Source organism: Triturus cristatus, chromosome 3_2 (genome assembly GCF_964204655.1).
Source record: "Triturus cristatus chromosome 3_2, aTriCri1.1, whole genome shotgun sequence".
In the NCBI taxonomy this organism is placed as follows: domain Eukaryota; kingdom Metazoa; phylum Chordata; class Amphibia; order Caudata; family Salamandridae; genus Triturus; species Triturus cristatus.
This window is the reverse complement of record NC_140584.1, coordinates 1,124,806,433-1,124,826,996: the sequence shown is the minus strand read 5'-3', so window position 1 is coordinate 1,124,826,996 and position 20,564 is coordinate 1,124,806,433. Positions and strand designations below refer to the sequence as shown.

General features: G+C 44.6%; 1 protein-coding gene across 1 annotated transcript; it reads right to left on the bottom strand.

Moving 5' to 3' along the window:
* Positions 1-11,468: 11,468 nt before the first annotated feature.
* LOC146859230 (uncharacterized) lies at positions 11,469-19,175 on the bottom strand. Its single transcript, XM_085646965.1, has 3 exons — positions 19,020-19,175; positions 18,336-18,437; positions 11,469-11,927 (listed from the first exon to the last, which is right to left on the bottom strand). The coding sequence occupies exons 1-3, from the start codon at positions 19,063-19,065 to the stop codon at positions 11,752-11,754; spliced, it is 324 nt and encodes a 107-aa protein (XP_085503091.1). The 5' UTR covers positions 19,066-19,175; the 3' UTR covers positions 11,469-11,751.
* Positions 19,176-20,564: the final 1,389 nt, after the last annotated feature.

Below are 20,564 nucleotides of genomic sequence, written 5' to 3'. Positions count from 1 at the left end.
AAAATACAATCTCTCTCTATCCTGCCACGACCCCCAAGTATGAAACAATTCGTCCACGGACACCTTACCCTTAAGTGCACGGAAGGAAATTTGCCGAAGCTCAGCCATATGCTCAGCCGATAACATGGACCGCGTATCTACCTTACCCGGACCTGGGACAGAATCTTGTGGCCTCGGAGCAGATGCGCCAACATAAGGGGGCGGAGAGCGATCTAGTAAATAAAAATCATCATCAAGATTATTAAGGACAGGATAAAGTGGCTGCCGAACAGCGTATTGACCCGAAACTTGTAGCCTACGCTCCTTCTCTTGCCTGTCCGTCTGCTCTCTGTCCTCCCGACGCTTCGCTTCCTGTGCTCGCACATGATCATTCTTCCGTTGTTCTTTATCAAACAGCGCTTTCTCACACTTCTCTCGCTCACGCACCTCCTTCACCCACAACCGCACACACTCAAACATATCCTGACGAGCACGCCGCTTACACATACACTGTTCCACATACTCAATCTTACGTATATCAAACGATCCATACAAAGGCCATCGTAACTCAGGATCTTTTTTTGTATATTTCCTCCATACTGTGCTGTACATTATGGAAGAAAGACCATGCTTCACATACATATCCCTATTAGGAGTCCCCTCTGGGGGAGCTGGAGCAGATTCCTCGAGGTTCAACCGGTTTCCGAAACAGCAGCACCACTTACGGAGTGCGCTGAAAGCAGGCATGCTCAGAAATAATGCAAAATATGCAATATTATAGAAAAATGGCACTTAATCGTTGCGCCGTTCAAAGTTACACAGCTCCGGAGAAATCTCTCCACATTACCTGCCTATATGTGTTGCAACGCATATATTCACAAAGACAAATTCAAAATATGACTAGTCATTACAAATCAAACTCAAATAGCCAGATCAGGCTTCAAAAAAACTCGGAGCAAGTACCGTACACCGGTTCTTACCAATCAAGAGTCCAGATTCCAACTGCCAAGCTCCACAATCGCCCAAACGGCTTTCACGGCAAGACCGACAGAAGAGGTCTCAGTCGAGGACCGGCGCCACCCAGACGGTCAGCTCGGAAGGGAAGGAAGAAAAACCTCGGGATGCCAGGGCTAAGACGCCGCTGGCAGTGATCACGTCCCCGGTCAAATTCCTCACCTTCGTCGCGACCAGTCCTTCGAGCATCCGAGTCGCCGATGAGCCCCACGTGACGGGCGCCAATTGATGAATACAGGCCCCAGCTAGGCCCGCAGGACACAAGGGTTCGCTCTCCTGTAACGGAATCTATAAGGAAGTTGGCACGGAAACTGCAAAGTACAAAAACAGCATTTATTAACCCTTAAGGGTGGTCCTACAATCCACACAACACTCTTCAGTATTGCATAGAGTAGCACAAAGAACTTGCGTACACAGTCCCCTTTTATACACAACAGAGGGGCTCATAAGTGGGTGGATACAACATGAAGCCGAAGAACATTACCATTTATGGTCATTTTCGATACTGAATCAATATGTGGGCGGAGCTAACACACTCCTTGAGCCCGCGAAAACATGGTCAAGCAAGGCTAACTGATAACAGATGTGGTCAAGTCTGGGCATGTGCCAGATGGACAAAGGAGCTATTTATAGACTGTTACTAGGCAGATTACAAGAGCAACTAACACAGAGGTTGGACTCTTCTCGTGGGGAACACGTGGAAGCATGACAATAGGAAATGGAGTCCGAACTTCGGTCAACATAACAGAGAAAACATGCTCTATAAAAGGGGAATTAATGTCTTTAGTAAATGCTTAATCACATCGTTGTTTCAATTTACAACATACGGAGGTAAGACATGGGCAGAAAGAGGAAGAAATGCACAGAAAGAAGCAAGACAAATGCAGAAAGAGGCAACAGAAGTCCAAAAAGACGAAGAAAAGTGGAGAAAGAAGCAAGCGCTGTGCAGAAAGAACCAACAGAGGAGCAGAAAGTCCTCCTGTGCCTCTAAATGTTTGCTGACAGGTACTGGTGGGAACTGACTCTGACTGACCAGGCCTGGTGTCAGTGCTATGTTAAAAGACACTTAGAATACAGTGAAAACACCTATATACACTAGGGAACACTATGCGTTGGGGTATCCCTGTGATTAGCATGATCTCCTCTGTAAGGCCCTAGTACATAATAGGGCAGGGGGATTAAAACTACCTTAAGTCAGAGGTGCAGAAGGATGTTTCATTAAGTAGGAGTCATGTTTACAGAGTGGTAGAGAAAGGGTGCTGGGCCTCCGACCAGCACTCAGGACTTCCGCTGCAGAGAACTTAGAGGAGGTACCAGGAGGGCTTCTTGGCCCCCAAAGTCTCTCCGGAGTAAATTGAACTTCATCCCCATCCCGTAGTCTGCCAGGAGGCGAGTTTGAAGAGTCGTGGTGAAAGGGGGGCATGGCCTCCGAAGACATCTTAGCAATCCCACTGTTTGGGACTTACTGGAGGTAACAAGAGGGGTAGTTGGCCCCCAAGGCCATCCTTGGGTGCCAACTTCCCCTCCTATTAACTCCAGTAAGTCCCACACAGCAGCATTGGTAAGTACTCATACCAGGCCATGCCCCCTTTGCCCAACACTCTGCAAACGCGCTCCCTGGCGCGCTCTTGGATGAGGATTAAAGTCCTCTTCGCTGCTGGTGGACCTTAGGGGTCAAGATAGCCTACCTGATACCTCCAGTATGTCTCAGATAGTGGGATTGCTGAAAAGTTGACCAAGGCCACGCAGACAAGTTTCACTCAGGAGATTAGAATCAAGGTATATAATTCTACTTGATTCCAAAATCCCTAACGGGATGAATGCAGATGAGGCACTTAATGTACAGCTCTGTGGTGCATATTGGAGGTACCTGGTGGGCTAGTTGGCCCCCAGGGACACTCAGTATTCAAGAGGAATTAATTCCCCATCTAACAATGAGCCAGGGGGCGCGTTTGCAGAGTGGTGGTGAAAGGGAGCGTGGCCTTTGTCCACTTTTCAGCAATCCCACTGTTAGATTTGGGGGTCTCTAGTTGGCAGAGGTAAGCACCTTAGACCAAATAGGGACCCTTGCTTCTAGTCAGGGTACAGGTACACACGGTAGATAACCCCTGCTCACCCTCTAGGTAGCTTGGCTCGAGCAGACAGGCTTATCCCCAAGGCAATGTGTAAGGTATTCGCACTTAACATCTACAATGACCCCCCTAGTACACCACAAACGTAGACCACACAGGTGAGTATATCAAAAATATATCTTTATCTAGTTTCAGCAGTGTAAATCAAGTATCAAAGGGTTGCACATTACTCGCTTTCTTGGGTTGTCAGGATTGTAAGAAGATAGTCTCTAGTCTCTTGTGTGATTCAATACTCAACAAAACAGAATCAGTTCGTAGGCTCTTGGTGTTTGCACAGCCACGTTCCTCTGGCGGTGCTTCTGCGCTTATTATTAAAGCGCTCCTCTCCGGCTGCTCGGGGCAGGGCTTCCACAGCTCCCGAGCGATGGACCAGTCCGGTCGCGGCTCCCTCGACGAGCCCCCAGTGACGATGTCGACGTCACCGGAGTCAGCCACTCGCAGCGCGGCTCCTCCAGCCAATCCTCCTATCAGCAACCAATCAGGTCGCGGCCTCCTCGTTCTCTTCTCCGCGGCTTCGCAGAGCGGGGAAGTGCAGCTCTTAATCAGTTTCAGGCCCCCGGGCCACGGCGGTGTATCGCGGGCAGAATATTCCACGGCGCCCCGTGTCAGCGGGTCGATCGTGACGCTGCCAAGCCGTACAGCGGCCTAGTTAGCACGGGGGGCGCCTTCAATCCTGCGGCCACAGCAATACACGTGCCGATGAGCACGTCGGTCTTCACAATGCGGCAACCGGTGTCGGGCCAAAATCAGCGTGGCACTCTCCAGCAAAACAGAGAGCAGCCAGCGCACTTCCCGGGGCAGATGTTTAGAAGCTTGGTAGAACAGTCCACGGTCCTCGCAGCACACAGCAGCGCAGATGGGACACAGCAGAGTCTTTAAAGTCTTGGCAACCTTTCTATCCCTGAGTTGCAAAACAGGAGGCCAGCTCTTCTCAGGCCCTTGGAGATTCAGAGTTGAAGACACAGCACACAGCAAAGTCTTGTTAGGTCAAGTAGGTAGGGTCACAGCACACAGCAAGGCCCCTTCTCCTCCTCAGCTTCAGTTGCACAGCAGAACAGGTCAGCCCTTAGAGCATACAGCAAGGCAATCTTCCTTTAGTCCTTCAGCAGTCCGTCTTTCAGCAGAGGTTCCTCTTGATTGTAGAATCTAAAAATCTGTTGTCAGGGGTCTTGTACTTATAGCCCTAAAAGTCTTTGAAGTCTTTGTGCAAGTGGGTCCTGAGCCCGGTCTGATCCAGTTCTGGGTGTTGCTGGAGCACTTTGTTTTCCTGGCTTCTGCTTTCTTTTCAGAGTGAGGGGCAGAGTCGTCAGTCGCCCAGCAGGAGGTGGAGCCAGCAGTGTGGCAGGCAGGCACAGCCCTATTCACTCCCAGGTGCTATCTCCTCCCTCCACTCTACTTGCAAATGTCGCCATTCAGCAAAAGGCTGACTCAGCCAACCTCCTGGGGGATCCCCCGCCCCTGTCACTCTCAAGCCAGACAGTCAATCCACAAGCATGCCCAGGCACACAGAAGGGTCAGACAAGAGAACAGCTACTCTCTAAAAAGTACTATTCTCCAACTCAGGATTTAAAAACAACCTCTCCTAAAAGATGTGTTATTAAATGCTGAGCTCAGGGATATCAAATACTCATGTCTTATCTTGTTCCTATGAGAAGATAGGCTGATAGCCATTGGCACCAGCCTCCCCCATGTTAGCCTATGGAGCAAGATAACCTTGCAGCAGTGAACACACAAAATGGCCGTGGTTCACTACCAGAGCATGGTACCTGCACTAGTACATGCCCTACCTCTTACATACACTGCACCCTGACCAGGGGGGTACCTTGGGCCTTCCATAGGGATGACTGATGTGCACAAAAAGGGAAGGGTTAGGCCTAGTCAGTGGGGACACCGACCAGGGTGACATGGCAGTCCCGGGGACTGCAGGCAGGCCTGCGGCGGCAGGCCTGAGACACCATTTTAGGGCTACTCATGTGGGTGGCGCAACCAGCGCTGCAGGCCCACTAGTAGCATCTGTCATCACCAGCCCTGGCACACACAGTGCACTTTACTAGGGACTTCATGGTGATACAAATATGCCAATCAGATATATCCAATTAATATGATATTTTACACAGGGAGCACTTACACTCTGGCACTGATTAGCAGTGGCAGAGTGTCCAAAGCATCTAAACCCACGCCAAGGATGTCAGGTCTAACACCCACTATCTGAAACATACTGGAGGTATCAGGTAGGCTACCTTGCCCCCTAAAGTCCCCCAGCAGCGAAGAGGACTTTAATCCTCATCCAAGAGTACACCAGGAAGTGTGTTTTCAGAGTGGTGGGGAAAGGGGGCTACGAGAATTTATCAATCCTGCTGTGTTGGAGTTACTGGAGGTAATAGGACGGGTAGTTGGGCTCCAAGGTTCGCTTTGGGGTCCAACTACCCCTCCTGTTACCTCCAGTAAGTCCTGTACAGTGGAATTGCTGAGAGGTCTTCAGAGGCCAAGCTCACCTTTCTCCACCACTCTGGAAATGCCCCTCCTGGCGCAGTACTGGTTGGGAGATGAAGTCAATTTTACTCCTGAGGGACTTTGGTGGCCAAGTAGCCCTCCTGGTGCCTCCTGTAAGTCCTACGCAGTGGAATTCCTGTGCGCTGGTTGGAGGCCCAGCCGCCTTTCTCCACCACTCTGCAAACGTGACTAGCAGTTAAAGAAGCATTTGTAATGTAACAGGTCTCTCATTTGCAAGAGTTAGAGCTATTGGTGTAGTAAATCTAAAAGTTTTTTACCAATGTTTTTTGGAGTGGAGTGGTGTACTTTGTGTGTAGTGGTAATATGTGGTATGTTGTGAAGTGAAATTATGTGGCTAGAAAGTATGTGGTATTTAGTGTATAGGAATTATGTAGAGTGGGATTATGTGTCATGGAGAGTAATTATGTGGTATAGTAGTCTGTGTTGTGGAGTAGTAACCTCAGGTTTAATCTTCCTCGTTTCGATAGGAGCTAAATTCTAAACTCAATGAGACAAAAAAAAGAAGAACTCACTGAGGAGCACTCCTGGACCTAGTCAGAGATATGAGCAGGGCCACTGAAATTATGTGACTGTTTGGCTGCACTGACTTTCGCACAATTATACATTTTCCGCGTTAGCCACATAATCCATCATCTGCTGCCAAATCTGCAGATTTGAACAAAAAAAGCCCTGTTTCTAGCTCAAACGGCTCAAACGTTACCAAAAATCCAGCGACAAGTGTTACAGCGTGGTTGCAGGCCCTTTGCAAACCTAGAATGGTCGCCTGTTACGTATTGCTAAATGTGGGTGTTAAATTGGTACTAATGGTGTGCAAACCACTCTTGCTTCTTTTTGCACCTTTTTTGCCACTTTCTGCATTTCTGTTGCTTCTTTCTCCAGCTTTCTGTTTTTCTGCACTTCTTTTGCCACTTTCTGGTCTTCTCTTCAACTGTCTGTACCTCTCTTGCCTCTTTCTGTACCTCTCTGGCCTCTTTCTGCACCTCCCTTGCCTATTTTTGCAGCTCTGTTGCCTCTTTCTGCCCCTCACTTGCTTCTTCCTGTACCCCTCTTGCCTCTGACTGCACACCTGTTTCCTCTTTCTGCACCTCTCCTGCTTGTTTCTGCACTTCTCTTGCCTCTTTCTGCACCTCTGTTGTTTCTTTCTGTACTTCTCTTGCCTCTTTCTGCACCTCTGTTGCTTCTTTCTACACCCCTTGCCTCTTTCTGCAACCCTCTTCCATTTCTGCACCTCTCTTGCCTCTGTCTGCACTCCTGTTCCCTCTTTCTGTACCTCTTTTACCTGTTTCAGCAAATCGTGTGCCTCTTACTGCAGTACTTTTGCCTCCTTCTGTACCTTTGTTGCTTCTTTCTTCATTTCTCTTTCCTCTTTATGCACCCCTGTTGCTTCATTCTGCACTTCACATGCTTCTTTCTGCACCTGTCTTGCTTCTTTCTGCACCCCTGTTGTCTCTTTCTGCACTTGTCTTCCCTCTTTCGGCACTTCTTTTACCTCTTTCTGCATCTCATGTGCCTCTTTCTGCACTTCTCACGTCTTTCTACACCTCTGTTGCTTCTTACAGCAATTCTCTTGCCTCTTTCTGCACTTCTATTACTTGTTTCTGCACCTTTATTGCCTCTTTCTGTACCTCTATTGCCTCTTTCTGCACCTCACTTGCTTCTTTCTGCACCCCTGTTGCCTCTTTCTGCACCCCTCTTCCCTCTTTGTCCAACTCTCTTGCCTCTTTCTACACCTCTCTTCTCTCTTTCTATACCACTCTTGCCTCATTCTGTACCTCTGTTGCTTCTTTCTGCACCTCTGTTGCCTCTTTCTGCACCCCTTGTCCCTCTTTGTCCAACTCTCTTGCCTCTTTCTACACCTCTCTTCTCTCTTTCTACACCACTCTTGCCCCTTTCTCTACCTCTGTTGCTTCTTTCTGCACTTCTCGTGCCTCTTTCTGCACCCTTTGTGCCTCTTTCAGCACCTCTGTTTCTTGTTTCTGCACTTCTCTTCCTCCTTTCTGTACCCCTTGTACCTCTTTCTGCACCCTTCTTCTCTTTTCCTGCCCATCTTTTGGTTCTTTTTGCACTGCTCTTGCCTCTTTCTGCACCTCTCTTGCCTCCTTCTGTATCTCTGTTGTTTCTTACTGCACTGCCCTTGCTTCTTTCTGCACCTCTCTTGCAAATTTCTACACCCATCTTGTTTCTTTCAGCACCCCTCTCCTCTCTTTCTGCACCCCTGTGCCCTCTTTCTGCACCTCTTCTACCTGTTTCTTCTCCTCTGCTACCTCTTTCTAAACTTCTCTTGCCTCTTTCTGCACCTCCTTTGCTTCTTTCTGCACTTCTCTTGCTTGTTTCTGCACTTCTCTTGCTTGTTTCTGCACCCCTCTTGCCTCTTTCTGCACCTCTGTTGGTTCTTTCTGCACTGCTCTTACTTCTTTTTGCACCTCACTTGCCTCTTTCTACACCTCTGTTATTTATTTTAGCAATTCCCTTGCCTCTTTCTACACTGCTCTTCCTTCTTTCTGCACCCCTCCTGCCTTTTTCTTTACCTCTATTGCCTCTTTTTGCACCTCTCCTACCTCGTTCTGCACCTCTTGCCTCTTTTTACGCCTCTGTTGGTTCATTCTGCACTGCTCTTGCTTCTTTCTGTACCCCTCATGCTTCTTTCTGAACTCCTCTTTTCTCTTTCTGCACCTCTCTTGCCTCTTTCTGCACCCCTGTTCCCTCTTTCTGCACCTTTCCTGCCTGTTTCTGCAGCTCTCTTGCCTTTTTCGGTGCCTCTGTTGGTTCTTTCTGCACTTCTCTTGCTCTTTCTGCATTCTTTGAGCCTCTTTCCGCACCTCTGTTGCTTCTTTCTGCACTTCTCGTCCTTGTTTCTGCATCTCTCCTGCCTCTTTCCGTACCTCTCTTGCCTCTTTGTGCACCTCTCCTACATTTTTCTGCACCCAACTTACTTCTTTCTGCACCTCAGTTTGGTTCTTTCTGCACTGCTTTTGCTTCTTTCTACACCTCACTTGCCTTTTTCTGCACTTCTCTGGCTTCTTTCTACACCTCTGTTGCTTATTTCAGCAATTCTCTTGCCTCTTTCTGCATCCCTCCTGCCTGTTTCTGCATCAATCTTGCCTCTTTCTGCACTTCACCTGCTTCTTTCTGCACCTCTCTTGCCTGTTTTGGCACATCAGTTGCTTCTTTCTGCACTTCCCATGCCTGTTTCTGCACTTCTGACTTAGAGGTGGTTTTAATCCCCCTGCCCTATTATGTACTAGGGCCTTACAGGGGAGGTCATGCCAATCACAGGGGTACCCCACCCCATAGTGTGCCCTAGTGTATGTAGGTAGTTTCACTGTATTCTAAGTGTCTTTCAGCATAGCACTGGCTCTGGGCCTGGTTAGTCAGAGTCAGTTACCACCAGTACCAGTCAGCAAAAAGTTGCGGGCACAGGATGACTTTGCAACAAGGCCTCTTTCTGCACCTCTGTTGGTTCTTTCTGCATTTCTCTTGCTTCTTTTTGTGCTTTTCTTCATCTTTTTACACATGTCCTACCTCTGTAGGCATAGTTAGGAATTAGCATTTGAAAAACCTTAGAAATTAACTGAAAAACCATAGGTTTGAGGGACGGTATATATTTAGAAATGAGTATTTAAAAAAGCTTTGAAATTCACTAAAAAAACATACTTTTCAAGGACGTTAAGAAATTAGCATTTAAAAAACCTTAGAAATTCACTGAAGTATCACAGGTTTCAGGGGCGTTAACGTTAGTTGGACATTTCACTCGTACCAACCAGAGAAATTCAGCCGTTATAGTTAGTTGAGCTAAAAAAAAAACATACTTTTCAAGGACGTTAAGAAATTAGCATTTAAAAAACCTTAGAAATTCACTGAAGTATCACAGGTTTCAGGGGCGTTAATGTTAGTTGGACATTTCACTCGTACCAACCAGAGAAATTCAGCCGTTATAGTTAGTTGAGCTAACTATAACTCGCGCCCCCGCAATGCACTGCTGATGATGTCACATACTATATTATTCATGATATGGTCAGCGACATCACTGATGACATCACTGATAACATCTCAAATGACATCACTGATGACATAATCCACATGATAATCTGATGCACCTCCTCATACCCTAACATAACCTTTGATAAAACCATTCTAAAATACAGACTACCATTTTCGAATCGATAGACACACTAACACCAGCTACTACATACCTACTCATTGATTCCTAGGTCTACACACACATGCACTCATTCACCCACACAGTTACTCAAACATGCAGTCACTCATCAAAACAGCACTATCATGTGCACTCCCTCACCTATACAGACACTCACACACCACCACTCATCGATAGAGTTATTCAGCGACCTAGTCAGTCATGCAAAGAATCAATCACACTCCCATTTACTCACCTATACAGTTATACACACACCACCTCACTTATTCATACAGATACTAACACTTACTTACTCTCTTATACAATCACTGATACAAGCACACACTCCTCCAAACAGCCACTCTCACAGTCACTCACTCTCACATATAGTCCTTTATATACTCTAACAATCACATAGTCTGCCTTTCACATATGCCGTTACTCAATCATACACCACTGAGATATCCATTCACTCACCAACACACCCATACACACTTGCCCACCCATACAGCCCTTCACAGATGCACTCTTGAACCTATACACCCAGTGAATCACCCACCCACACATCCATGCAGAGTCACACACCTCCCACCCACTCACACAGACAGCCAATCAATAACCCACATAGATACTCATGTAGCTACTCACCAACCCATGCAGTCGCTTACACGCCAACAGACAGACTGATACAGACATTCACACAGTTTAGTCACTAACCCATGCATTCAGTAAGACATGTTTAATCACTCACTTATACAGTCAGTCAAGCACCTATTAAATCATCCATTTAGACACTTATACACCCACTCATTCTTCAATACACCTTGGCATATATATATATATATATATATATATATATATATATATATATATATATATATATATATATATATATATATATATATATATATACATAAAATAAATTTAAACATTACAGAAACAGTCACTGGATGATGTAATTAGTGATGTCATCAGTGATGTCATTTGAGATGTCATCAGTGATGTCCATGTCATGAATGATTTATTATGTGACTTCATCAGCAGTGCATTGCGGGGGCACAAGTTATAGTTAGCTCATCTAAATATAATGTCCGAATTTCTCTGATTTTTTACGAGTGAAATGTCAAACCAATTATAACTTCCCTGAAACCTGTGTTTTTTCAGTGAGAAAATATATATATACATATATATTATATATATACATATAAAATTAAGAAGGAAGGGGTGCTGAGGAGCAACATATGGTGTGGATTTTGATGGGAAGCACGGATAGAGCAGATGGAGATGAGAGCGAGAAAAGCCACACGCTCCATTGTTTTATGGAATACAAAATAATTTATTTTTTGGGCGATGCCAATAGAGGCAGTATGTACATCAGCCATTTGAAAAGATAATAAAGAGGCCGTGCTCCAGGAGCTGTACGAAAGAAACAGGAGGAAAATCATTCTATTGTAAGCATCGAACTGAGACAATCATGAGCAAGTGCCCACCCAAAGCTCACTCCTTTGTATGGTACACAATGGGTCTTTGAAAGCAGACAGCTTGAGCTGCCTTAGTGTCACCTCATTATAAATAAGTTGAGCCAAAAGAGTTGCGAACACGTTGCTGCTGATGTACTTTTGAGGCTGCGGTTAGCCGACAGAGCCATTCTGCCCGCTTTTTAACCCAAAACAGAAGCAAATAAACAGCGACAGGAGGGATACACGACCTTTATTGGGCCAGTTAGTTGGCCGTTGATATGATGCTATTAAATGTTGTTACAGTTGACATTAAGGAACAAGCTGTTTGCACGTGCGTGCGCGAGACGATTAATTTCACTTGCACAAAGACATTGCACTTTATTTGAAAGAACAATAAGGGAGAAAGCACCCGGATAAAGCATGCGCACTCAATGTTATTAATTCAGACCCGGGACGCAGCATGGGAGCTTGCATCTTCCACTTCTCTGTGCTGGGCAGGGACTGGCCGCCCCGTCTACGGTGCCACGTTCTGTGTGGCAGAGGCGAAGTAGAAGAGGCCGATACTTTTCACCACGTCTAAAGCACTTGCTGCCGTTTGTGTAACGAGGCTTACATCTGTGATGGCGCACCCAGTTCCATCACTGGGACGTCTGCAGTCTTTTGCCCTCCGGCATCCGTCGAAAACGGGGCCTGTGGAAAAAAAGAAAAGCATTAATTCGAGGGAAGAAAGAGATACAGCCAGGGGCAGAAGCCAGGAAACATAGGCATTGCACAGGCATCAATTGGGACGGGATTATGCAGATTTAGGGACCCAACCAGCACTCTCTAGCAAGCTGCGGCTGCTTAGCCTCGCTGCCACCTTACAACCAAGGCCTAACAAGCATTGGCATAGCCAATAGGTCTCGCCTTCGGGACCTTCTAGGTGTTTAGTAATCCAGCACAATTTCCTTGGTGCAACAACATCAACTGTTGCTTGGCTAAACACTTATAAGGTCCCAAAGGCGAGACCTATTGGCTATGCCAATGCTTGTCTATTTCCTGCTTTGTTCTAAAATGATACAAAAGAGGGCGATAGCACCTTTAGAAAAAGAAGTTGGAGGCACCTTAATGACGTGTGTAAGATAGTGGGTGCTTCTCACGTGGACGACACTGCTGGACCGAAAGGACCACGCGCAATGCAATTTGCATGAATTTAAGACTGTGAAATTTTATAATAACAAGAGATCCATCACAATTCAAAACCCCTGGTGGCTTATATCATTGTGGGGAATGTGAAAGATATGAGGACATTATTTCACGCCTTGAGAACCATCTCTTTAAACATCAGGTCAGGGCCCTGGCACATTTCATTTTGTTTATGATATTACACTCTGCTTTCACTAGAAGGAGATGGAAAGGCTAAGGACACGTGGCAACAAGAAGCTTGCTGGAGAAATCATCAGACAATCTGTGCAGCGAGACCTACAAAAGAGGGGAAGTAAGCCTCCGGTTCGAAATATTTCCCATAGTGCTTGTTCCTTTTGAAGTTGGCCAGGTCGGCCTGCAGCGCGAAGGTGGCCAGCAGGAAGTAGGCCTCTTCTCTGAGCACGCACTGGGACTGCAGCACTTGGGGGCATATTATCAAGCACGGCGTTAAAATTATCGGCGCTTTAGCGGCAGAAAACTGCTGCTAAAGCGGCGATAATGGGCTTGATAATATGCCTCAGAGAATTCCAATAGAAGCCCATGTTCACACCAGAACATTGTCTTCTATGGGAATTCTCAAGGGCCTATTATCAAGCCCATTATCGCCGCTTTAGCTGCAGTTTTCTGCCGCTAAAGCGCCGATAATTTTAACGCCGTTTCTTGATAATATGTCTCTTGCTTCCTCAGGTGCTAGCAGGCGCGCAACACCCATTGGACTCAAAGGGCTTCAGCTCCCTCCTCCCCCCCGTCGTGTGTGGCAGCCCGGGATGAGACAGCTAACCCGGCGCACACACAGCCGCACCCAAGCACTTCACAGGTCTTTAAAAGACAATTTGCACGTTAATGAGGTCTTGCTGTTGTTTCACCCCTTTTAAGAGCTCCTGCAGCTCCACTCTGCATGTTGCTTAAAGATTCAGACCCCCGAATTTTTTTCTTAGCACCCCTCCCCCCCCCCACGAAATGTGGCTGTAGTTGCACCTCTGGGTGCCAGTAATAATAGTATCTTACTGTTCTGTCACTGGGAGGAGAAAAGAAAGGGAAATCATTTCCAGTGACACTTGTAATGTGTGGAATAAATGCCTTGCAATAATTTTTTTAAACCCAGAAAACTGGAAGGTTACATATGACAACTTTCACTCAATATTTGGTGAGTGTGTCTATTTTCATTCCATAAAATCAATTCTTTCCTTCCTGATGTTGGCGTGAGTAACTATTGCTGGAGGGCACCTGAGGGCTGGCTGGCTGTCCCGAAGCAGTCTATCCCAAAAGAGACACAGACCCCTTTTATCAATCATAAAACTTTAACATCTGCCTGATCAAGCCACAGACAACAGATATTTACGCAAATATTTATAGAAACTATTCTGTTTTCCCTCTTGAAGACAGTAATAGTTACTCACGCCAACGTCAGCAAGGAAAGACCTAATTACTGGTCAGTTTGTGTGGTGGACGCTGTACATCACCACTAGTCTTCCAGAGACTCCAAAGAGGGTATGTCAGGGGTGACTCCGGCTAGTAAGAGACTAGTGGGCATGGAACTCAAATTTCATGGAATGAAAATAGATACACTCAACAAATATTCAGCGAGAGTTGTCATATGTAACCTTCCAGTTTTCTGGGTTTAAAAAATTACTGCGAGGCATTTATTGCACACAGGAGCATTACAAGTGTCACTGGAAATTATTGGAAGATGAGGAATAAAGGAGACCACACTTCTGACAAGTACGTCTGTAGTGCCTGGCATGAGTAACTATTGCTGTCTACAAGAGGGAAAACAGAATTGTTGCTATAACTATTTGTGTAAATATCTGTTGTCTGTGGCTTGATCAGGCAGATATAAACATTTTGTGATTGATAAAAGGGGTCTGTGTCTCTTTTGGGATAGACTGCTTTGGGACAGCCAGCCTCTTAGGTGGATGGTTCAAAGAAATGTTTCATTTCTGCAAGAAAGCTTTGATTGAGACAGAGCTTTTGGAACAACAGCCACTGGATTTCTGACTTTGCAAATCGTGTGCAGCCGAGTTCTGCATAGAAGGACACCTCTTCGCTTAAAAGTTTAACATGAAGAAGCATGAGGCACTGCCAATTTGGAGTGAGAAGAAATGACTGAGTGGTAGTTAGATCATGCCAGAGATCAGGCATCGAGGTCTGTCATTGGTAAGCAGCCAATAGGAGTGCCTGCTGAGTTCAGCTTATGGTTCTCCTGTACGTCCATTTTCCTGCATCTGATTTTTAGGTCTCGGCTACTCAGCCTACATGAGCTGCATAGGAAAAAGACCTTTAGTAATTGACACAGCTTTGCGGGCAAAAACATGCACGCGTTGCATTGCTTTCAATGGCAACGCGTGCACGTTTGGCGATTCCCTAGTGGGAGCGAGCTTTAAAACCATGTGGTTTTGATTAACATATGGTTCCTGCTCACTCCCGCAAGGGAAACAGGCGCAGGACCCCTCCTTTCTCCCCTCCCCCTGCTGCCTCCTCCTCTTGAGAGCGAGGCGCGCGCGCTCTTACTCGCCAGAAAGCAGCCAAGTTGAACTTGAATAGTTTTTTCTATATACTACTAAAGCAGTAAGAAAGTGATCGAAATACACCATCTCCTTATGTCCCTCTAACGTGTTGTTTTAAAAATATTTAACGACTAGATATTCAAAATGTAAAGACAATTATAGTTATATTTGAAGATGTATTTTTGTATCCTACACGGTATGTCACACAACGTACTGTTTTGCTTGACTCAAATTTTTTTATTCAGTCGCATTGAATTATTATCAATTGCAGGCTTAAGTTTTACTAGCTGCTAACACACTATTCCAAAATGGCCGCTGGCTGTACTCCAAGCGTGGCTCCGCTGTCTCCTTTTGATGTCTATGACTTGCAGAGACAGTGCTGCTCAGCTGGAACTTTCTATTTAGTGGTCTGTGCAATTTGCTGTCAGTGCTGAAAGAGGCCCTGCAGCCTCCCGTATCCATATCTGTATGGCACATCACAGCAAACTACACCTGACAAATGATGGGTAACGATCAGTACACCGGCGAGGCAGTAAATCAACCTTCCGGAGCCAGCGAGCAGGACAGCGAAGAATCCAAACAGGTATTTAAAACCGCATGGGGTGCACAGGTAGGGTGTCTTGGACAAAGTCAATGTATCACGAGTGCCCAGGAGGGACTATCCTTCCATCGGTTTGTGGTTGGTTAGGTATGAGCTGCGTACTTAGTTGCTGTCACAAAAGCAACAATGCAGTTTGGCGAATATTTGTGCACGAGGCAAACTAAAAGTACATTGGCTGATGGGTAGTGCAGTGTCTCAAATGTATCTGTCACCTCATTGAAATGGACTAATAAGCTTGTTATGGCTTTCTGACACTTTTATACATAAAAATAGCTGCAGGACATAGCCAGACACTCCAGATAGAGTACACGGGGTCCTTCCTATTTACCACCTTGTGGGTAGGTCTGCCTTCCTTGGATGATACTGACCACATATAAATCGCCGTATTCAAGGCCATTAAATAAGGATTTGACGTCCTCCAGAAAAAGCTTTATGGTTTGCATAGATTTGTTTCTCATACATTTTCAGATTTTTTAAAATCTCTGTTATTATTCAAAGTTATGCCTCAAATGAGCCTCCTGCACTTTGCCTGCCATGATACACCGATATGTACGGCAATTAAAGACTGACCCATAGGTTAGTCTCCAGGTCATTGTCTGCTCTCTCACTATTGCTAGGCGCACACAGTTTCATAGCCAACCCCATATTCATTTCAGAAAGAACATTTGAACCTCTTTTCAGAACATGCCGTCAAACAGTAGAGACTTAACCGATCTTGAAAATGCAATCATTTTCTCATCACCCTGTCGGTTTCTAAAAAGCACACACAGATTTTTAAGAAACAAAAAGGTTTCATTTAGTATACATTATTTCCACCAAACAACAACATTGTTTTCGAGAAAAAAACATGTTTTATCCTGAACATTTCGCTCATTATTTTTTTATAATTAAATACGTGTTTAATTCTCAAGTATTGGCTTGTCCTTTTAGTTAGGTGCTAATAATTGGGCATGTAAGATTCTGCCTTACAGGTCCACTTATGACTGTGAAGTATGCCCCACATATGCCATCAATTTTTTATGGTATGCCAGGGATGATGTGGCTGGAAACATTGAAGTCAAGTCCCCAAAATGCCAGGGGTAGCAGAGGTGACATCGCACATCCTTTAACCGTACTGACATCTCAGGAAGTGACAGAACATAACCTTTTACCTTGATTCTCAGGAAGGTATGCCACTCGACCTTGTTGACATATCAATAATTGTTCACCTAGTGTATAACTCAAAGAGGAAACGTATTAATAAATCACGAGAGGAACAAAAAAAGAGAGTTATTAAAAAACAGTAGTGGTCATGTCCACCAGTGTTCATCCATATCGACCATATATTTAATATGAACTTAGTTACTGGCTTGGTTTACTCATCATTATTAGCAAGCTTTAATTTATGATCAGTTTCACAGAGCGAAGCATAGAGGCTTGGCTTTAAGTTGGATGGATAAGTCCAGGTCCCAGACCTGGTAGTAATTAAAAACTGATTTTGAAACGTGTCTCCATTGGGCCTTATATTCTTGTCTTTCATTATACTGGTAAAAACACTGATCAATTTCGGAATGACAAACGTTAATAAGAATCGGCATAGCCAATAAGTCTCGCCTTTGGGACCTTATAAGTGTTTAGTTATCCAGCACAATATGCTTGGTGCAAAAACATCAACTGTTGCATGGCTAAACACTTATAAGGTCCCAAAGGCGAAACCTATTGGCTATGCCAATGCTTGTTATGATGGTCATTAGACATGGCCTCCATAATCAGTCTGCTAGAAACACTGCGCGTTTCCAAAGTTAAAAGGGAACTTCCTTGGAGTCAGGCTACTTGAGAAGCCTTGGTCCATCTAAAGGTCCACATACGGATATTAATATATACACATATATATATTTGATATTTTTTTTTTTTTTAAAATTACGTCTCTATTAGCAATGGACACTTTCCGCACTTTCATGTAACATGGGATTTTTATTCGTATATCATATTTTTTTAAGTGGCATGTAAAAATGCAATCCTATGAATTTTATATTTTAGTTGTTTCATGTACATATCGTATGACCCTTTGTTTTCTTTATTTCTTTGACTCTATTTTGACATTCAAAGCTGCTGCCTAAAATCACAAGGAAACACTAACATACAAAACAATAACACAAACCACGTGTACTCGCCCCCTGCACATCCACCTCTATATCACACAAGACATCAACTTAAACAAGACAAATGTATTATCTTTGCCAATGCTTAAGGTACTTTTTAATTCGCTATGAGAAATGGTCTAATTTTCATGTTGCCTTTTTTTGCATTTTGTCGTAGGCCAGGTTTTCTTAATTTTTTGGGGATTCTATATGCTGACCTGTATTTGACGCTTTGTAAACAGATTGCTGTTAACTCGGTCGTGCTCTGTGTGCAGAGTAACTGCGTCAATTGTTGAATGCAGTGCTTAATTTGGTCCATAGTTTCTGGTGTTCAGTGCCGGCATTTAATTATCAAAACGGGCACTTATAACAGTCTGCCACATGGTGGAGCTATCTGTCCAATTTAGACATGAGCGCAGCAACAGTTCTTTACTAATTTGATATCCATTAAAAATGACTTGTACCCCACACCCAAGCTATTCTTATAACGTTGAGGGACCTGAAATAGAATTGTTACATTTGTACGGGTGTGACGGTCAGTGATTGTCAGTAGCAGCGCTGGTAGGAGCAATGGGTGTTGGAAGTTGTAGTGATCTCCTGGCCAGGGCCTTGGCACGTCTCCTTCTTCTGCTTTTTTTTTTTTTTTTTTTAAATTAAGCACTGGTTGAAATAAATGTTACAATACCTTTGAAGGCGCATTCATCCAATAAATCCGCGCAGGGTACTTCTTTGCATGATTTCGGATCAGCTAGGCAGTTGTTACCAATCGGACAGTTTAAAGCAGCAGCTACAAGAAAGAAACGAGTAGATATTTCTCAAACACTGCTGAACCATTTTAACATGTGATAAAAATCAAAACAATGACACTAAAACGGCAAATGCATTTAAAATGAGCCCATATGACCTATTTTGTTATCTGGTCCTTTAAGGTAAAAAAGGAAAATGGTTTCACAAAAAAATTATTAAATTACGATTGCAGCTTTAAAATAAACGAAATTGTAAAAAAAGATTAAAACATGCAACATTAACATGCAAAGACAATGGTTTTCAATGATGCCTAATCACCGAAAAACGGTAAACATAATTTGTTGGCTGAAATAACAGTTATCAGTGCTATCACAGAAAGTGACAGTATTTGCGAATGCTAAGAGAATTTTTCAAGGGCATTATTTCAGAAATCAGATCTTTTTTTTCTTCTTCTGAGAGATTTACAGGAAAAAATAGATGTTCCATCCACTACAGATTATCGGGGCTCGCGATGCACAGACTGAACGACATTTGAATATTCAGTACAGAAAATGGAACAGTGCGAAGTTTTAAGTTGCCTTTCGAAGTGCACTTTGCAAAGTCCCGTAGCAAATACTCTTACCTCCATTAAGGATCACAAAGCCGATGAACAGCAACATAGACTTCATGGTGGATTTTGCTAGTGTCTCTGCTGTGCACAACCCTCAACTGCAAAGATTCTCTGCTGGTGTGAGGTGCACAATCTTGGGAAGGTGTTTGTGCCGCGGCAGGCAGATATGCTTCGTTATATGAAGTGAGAATTCACCAATGTTTGCCCCTGGCAGTGGTGCCTGCGTTTGTTTACTTGTTAAAGTTCCAAAATTTGGAGAACTTATTAAAGATGTTCTGGAAAAACATGGTGACGTCAAGAACTTTGGCACCATTCCTAAAAAAAAGACTAATGAATTAACAGGTGATTTTTTTTCTTAAAGTTGCTTGATCTGAAATGCTGATTGTTAGACCTGGCACTTTTGACAGGTTTATACCCAAACGTTTTACCTCCTATTTTTCTGACCCTTGTTTTGTTGTCTGTATGATTCTGGGCACTTCACCACCGCTGATCAGTGCTAAAGTGCATATGCTCTCTATATAAATTGTGACAATGTGTGGTTATCCATGATTGGCATATTTGATTTACTGGTAAGTCCCTAATAAAGTGCACAATGTGTGCCAGGGCCTGTAAACTAAATGCTATTGGTGGACTTGCAGCACTGGTTGTGTCACCCACATGAGTAACACTGTTAATATGCCTCAGGCCGACGACTGTAGTGTCTGCGCACGCAGTTGTAAACTGACATTCCCTTTCTTTACATGTAAGACACCCCTAAGTTAGGCCCACGGTGCCCCCATGGGCAGTGTGCAGTGTATGTGAAAGGTAGGACATGTTTTGATTTTTTTTTAAAGTATGTTTATTAGCATTTGCAAGTATTAAACATACATGTCATAATTCAACCAACAATATATTCAGAAACAAACCATCTGACATTAGAGATAGTACAGAACAGCTGGGGTATCCACACCTCTGAATAGCAGGCAAGAGAGGAAGCTCTACGACCCCTGTAAAAGTCCCATTGTTCTGGGGCTTACCACCCCACAGTTGTATAAGTTGTAGCTGCTACTCTCAATCGAATAATAACATTCCCAATATAGCTCCTACCACATTTTGTTCGCAAGTATTCACAGGTGAGAGCCACCATCATTAGTCCTGAGTTTCAATATAACTGGCCCGCCTACCCCAGTGCTACTCCAGTCGTTTACATACACGTCTTAATTAAAAAGAAAAGAAAAGAAAAACATAATGTAAACAATAACTGAATAGGTGAGCTTCATGCAGAGGGAGTAATATCACAGGTATCGAAACGTACGAAACGAGTTGTGCCAGAGTGGGAGTTCCCATAGGTACTAAACGGGAGAGGGGGGAGGGATCCCCAGCTATCAACAATCTCTGTGCGTGAAAGCAGCCAGGTACCATCATTCCCTGATGCTCAGTCCAACACCCATCTGATGGGCACCCGGTGTTATGGAGGGGCTCAAGTAGGGATTCTGGCTATGTAACAGCAGTTCGGGGTCCCCGCCCTGAGTCAGAGTCTGTCCCATGTGACCACTTTCCGCAGGGGTGTCCCAGCTC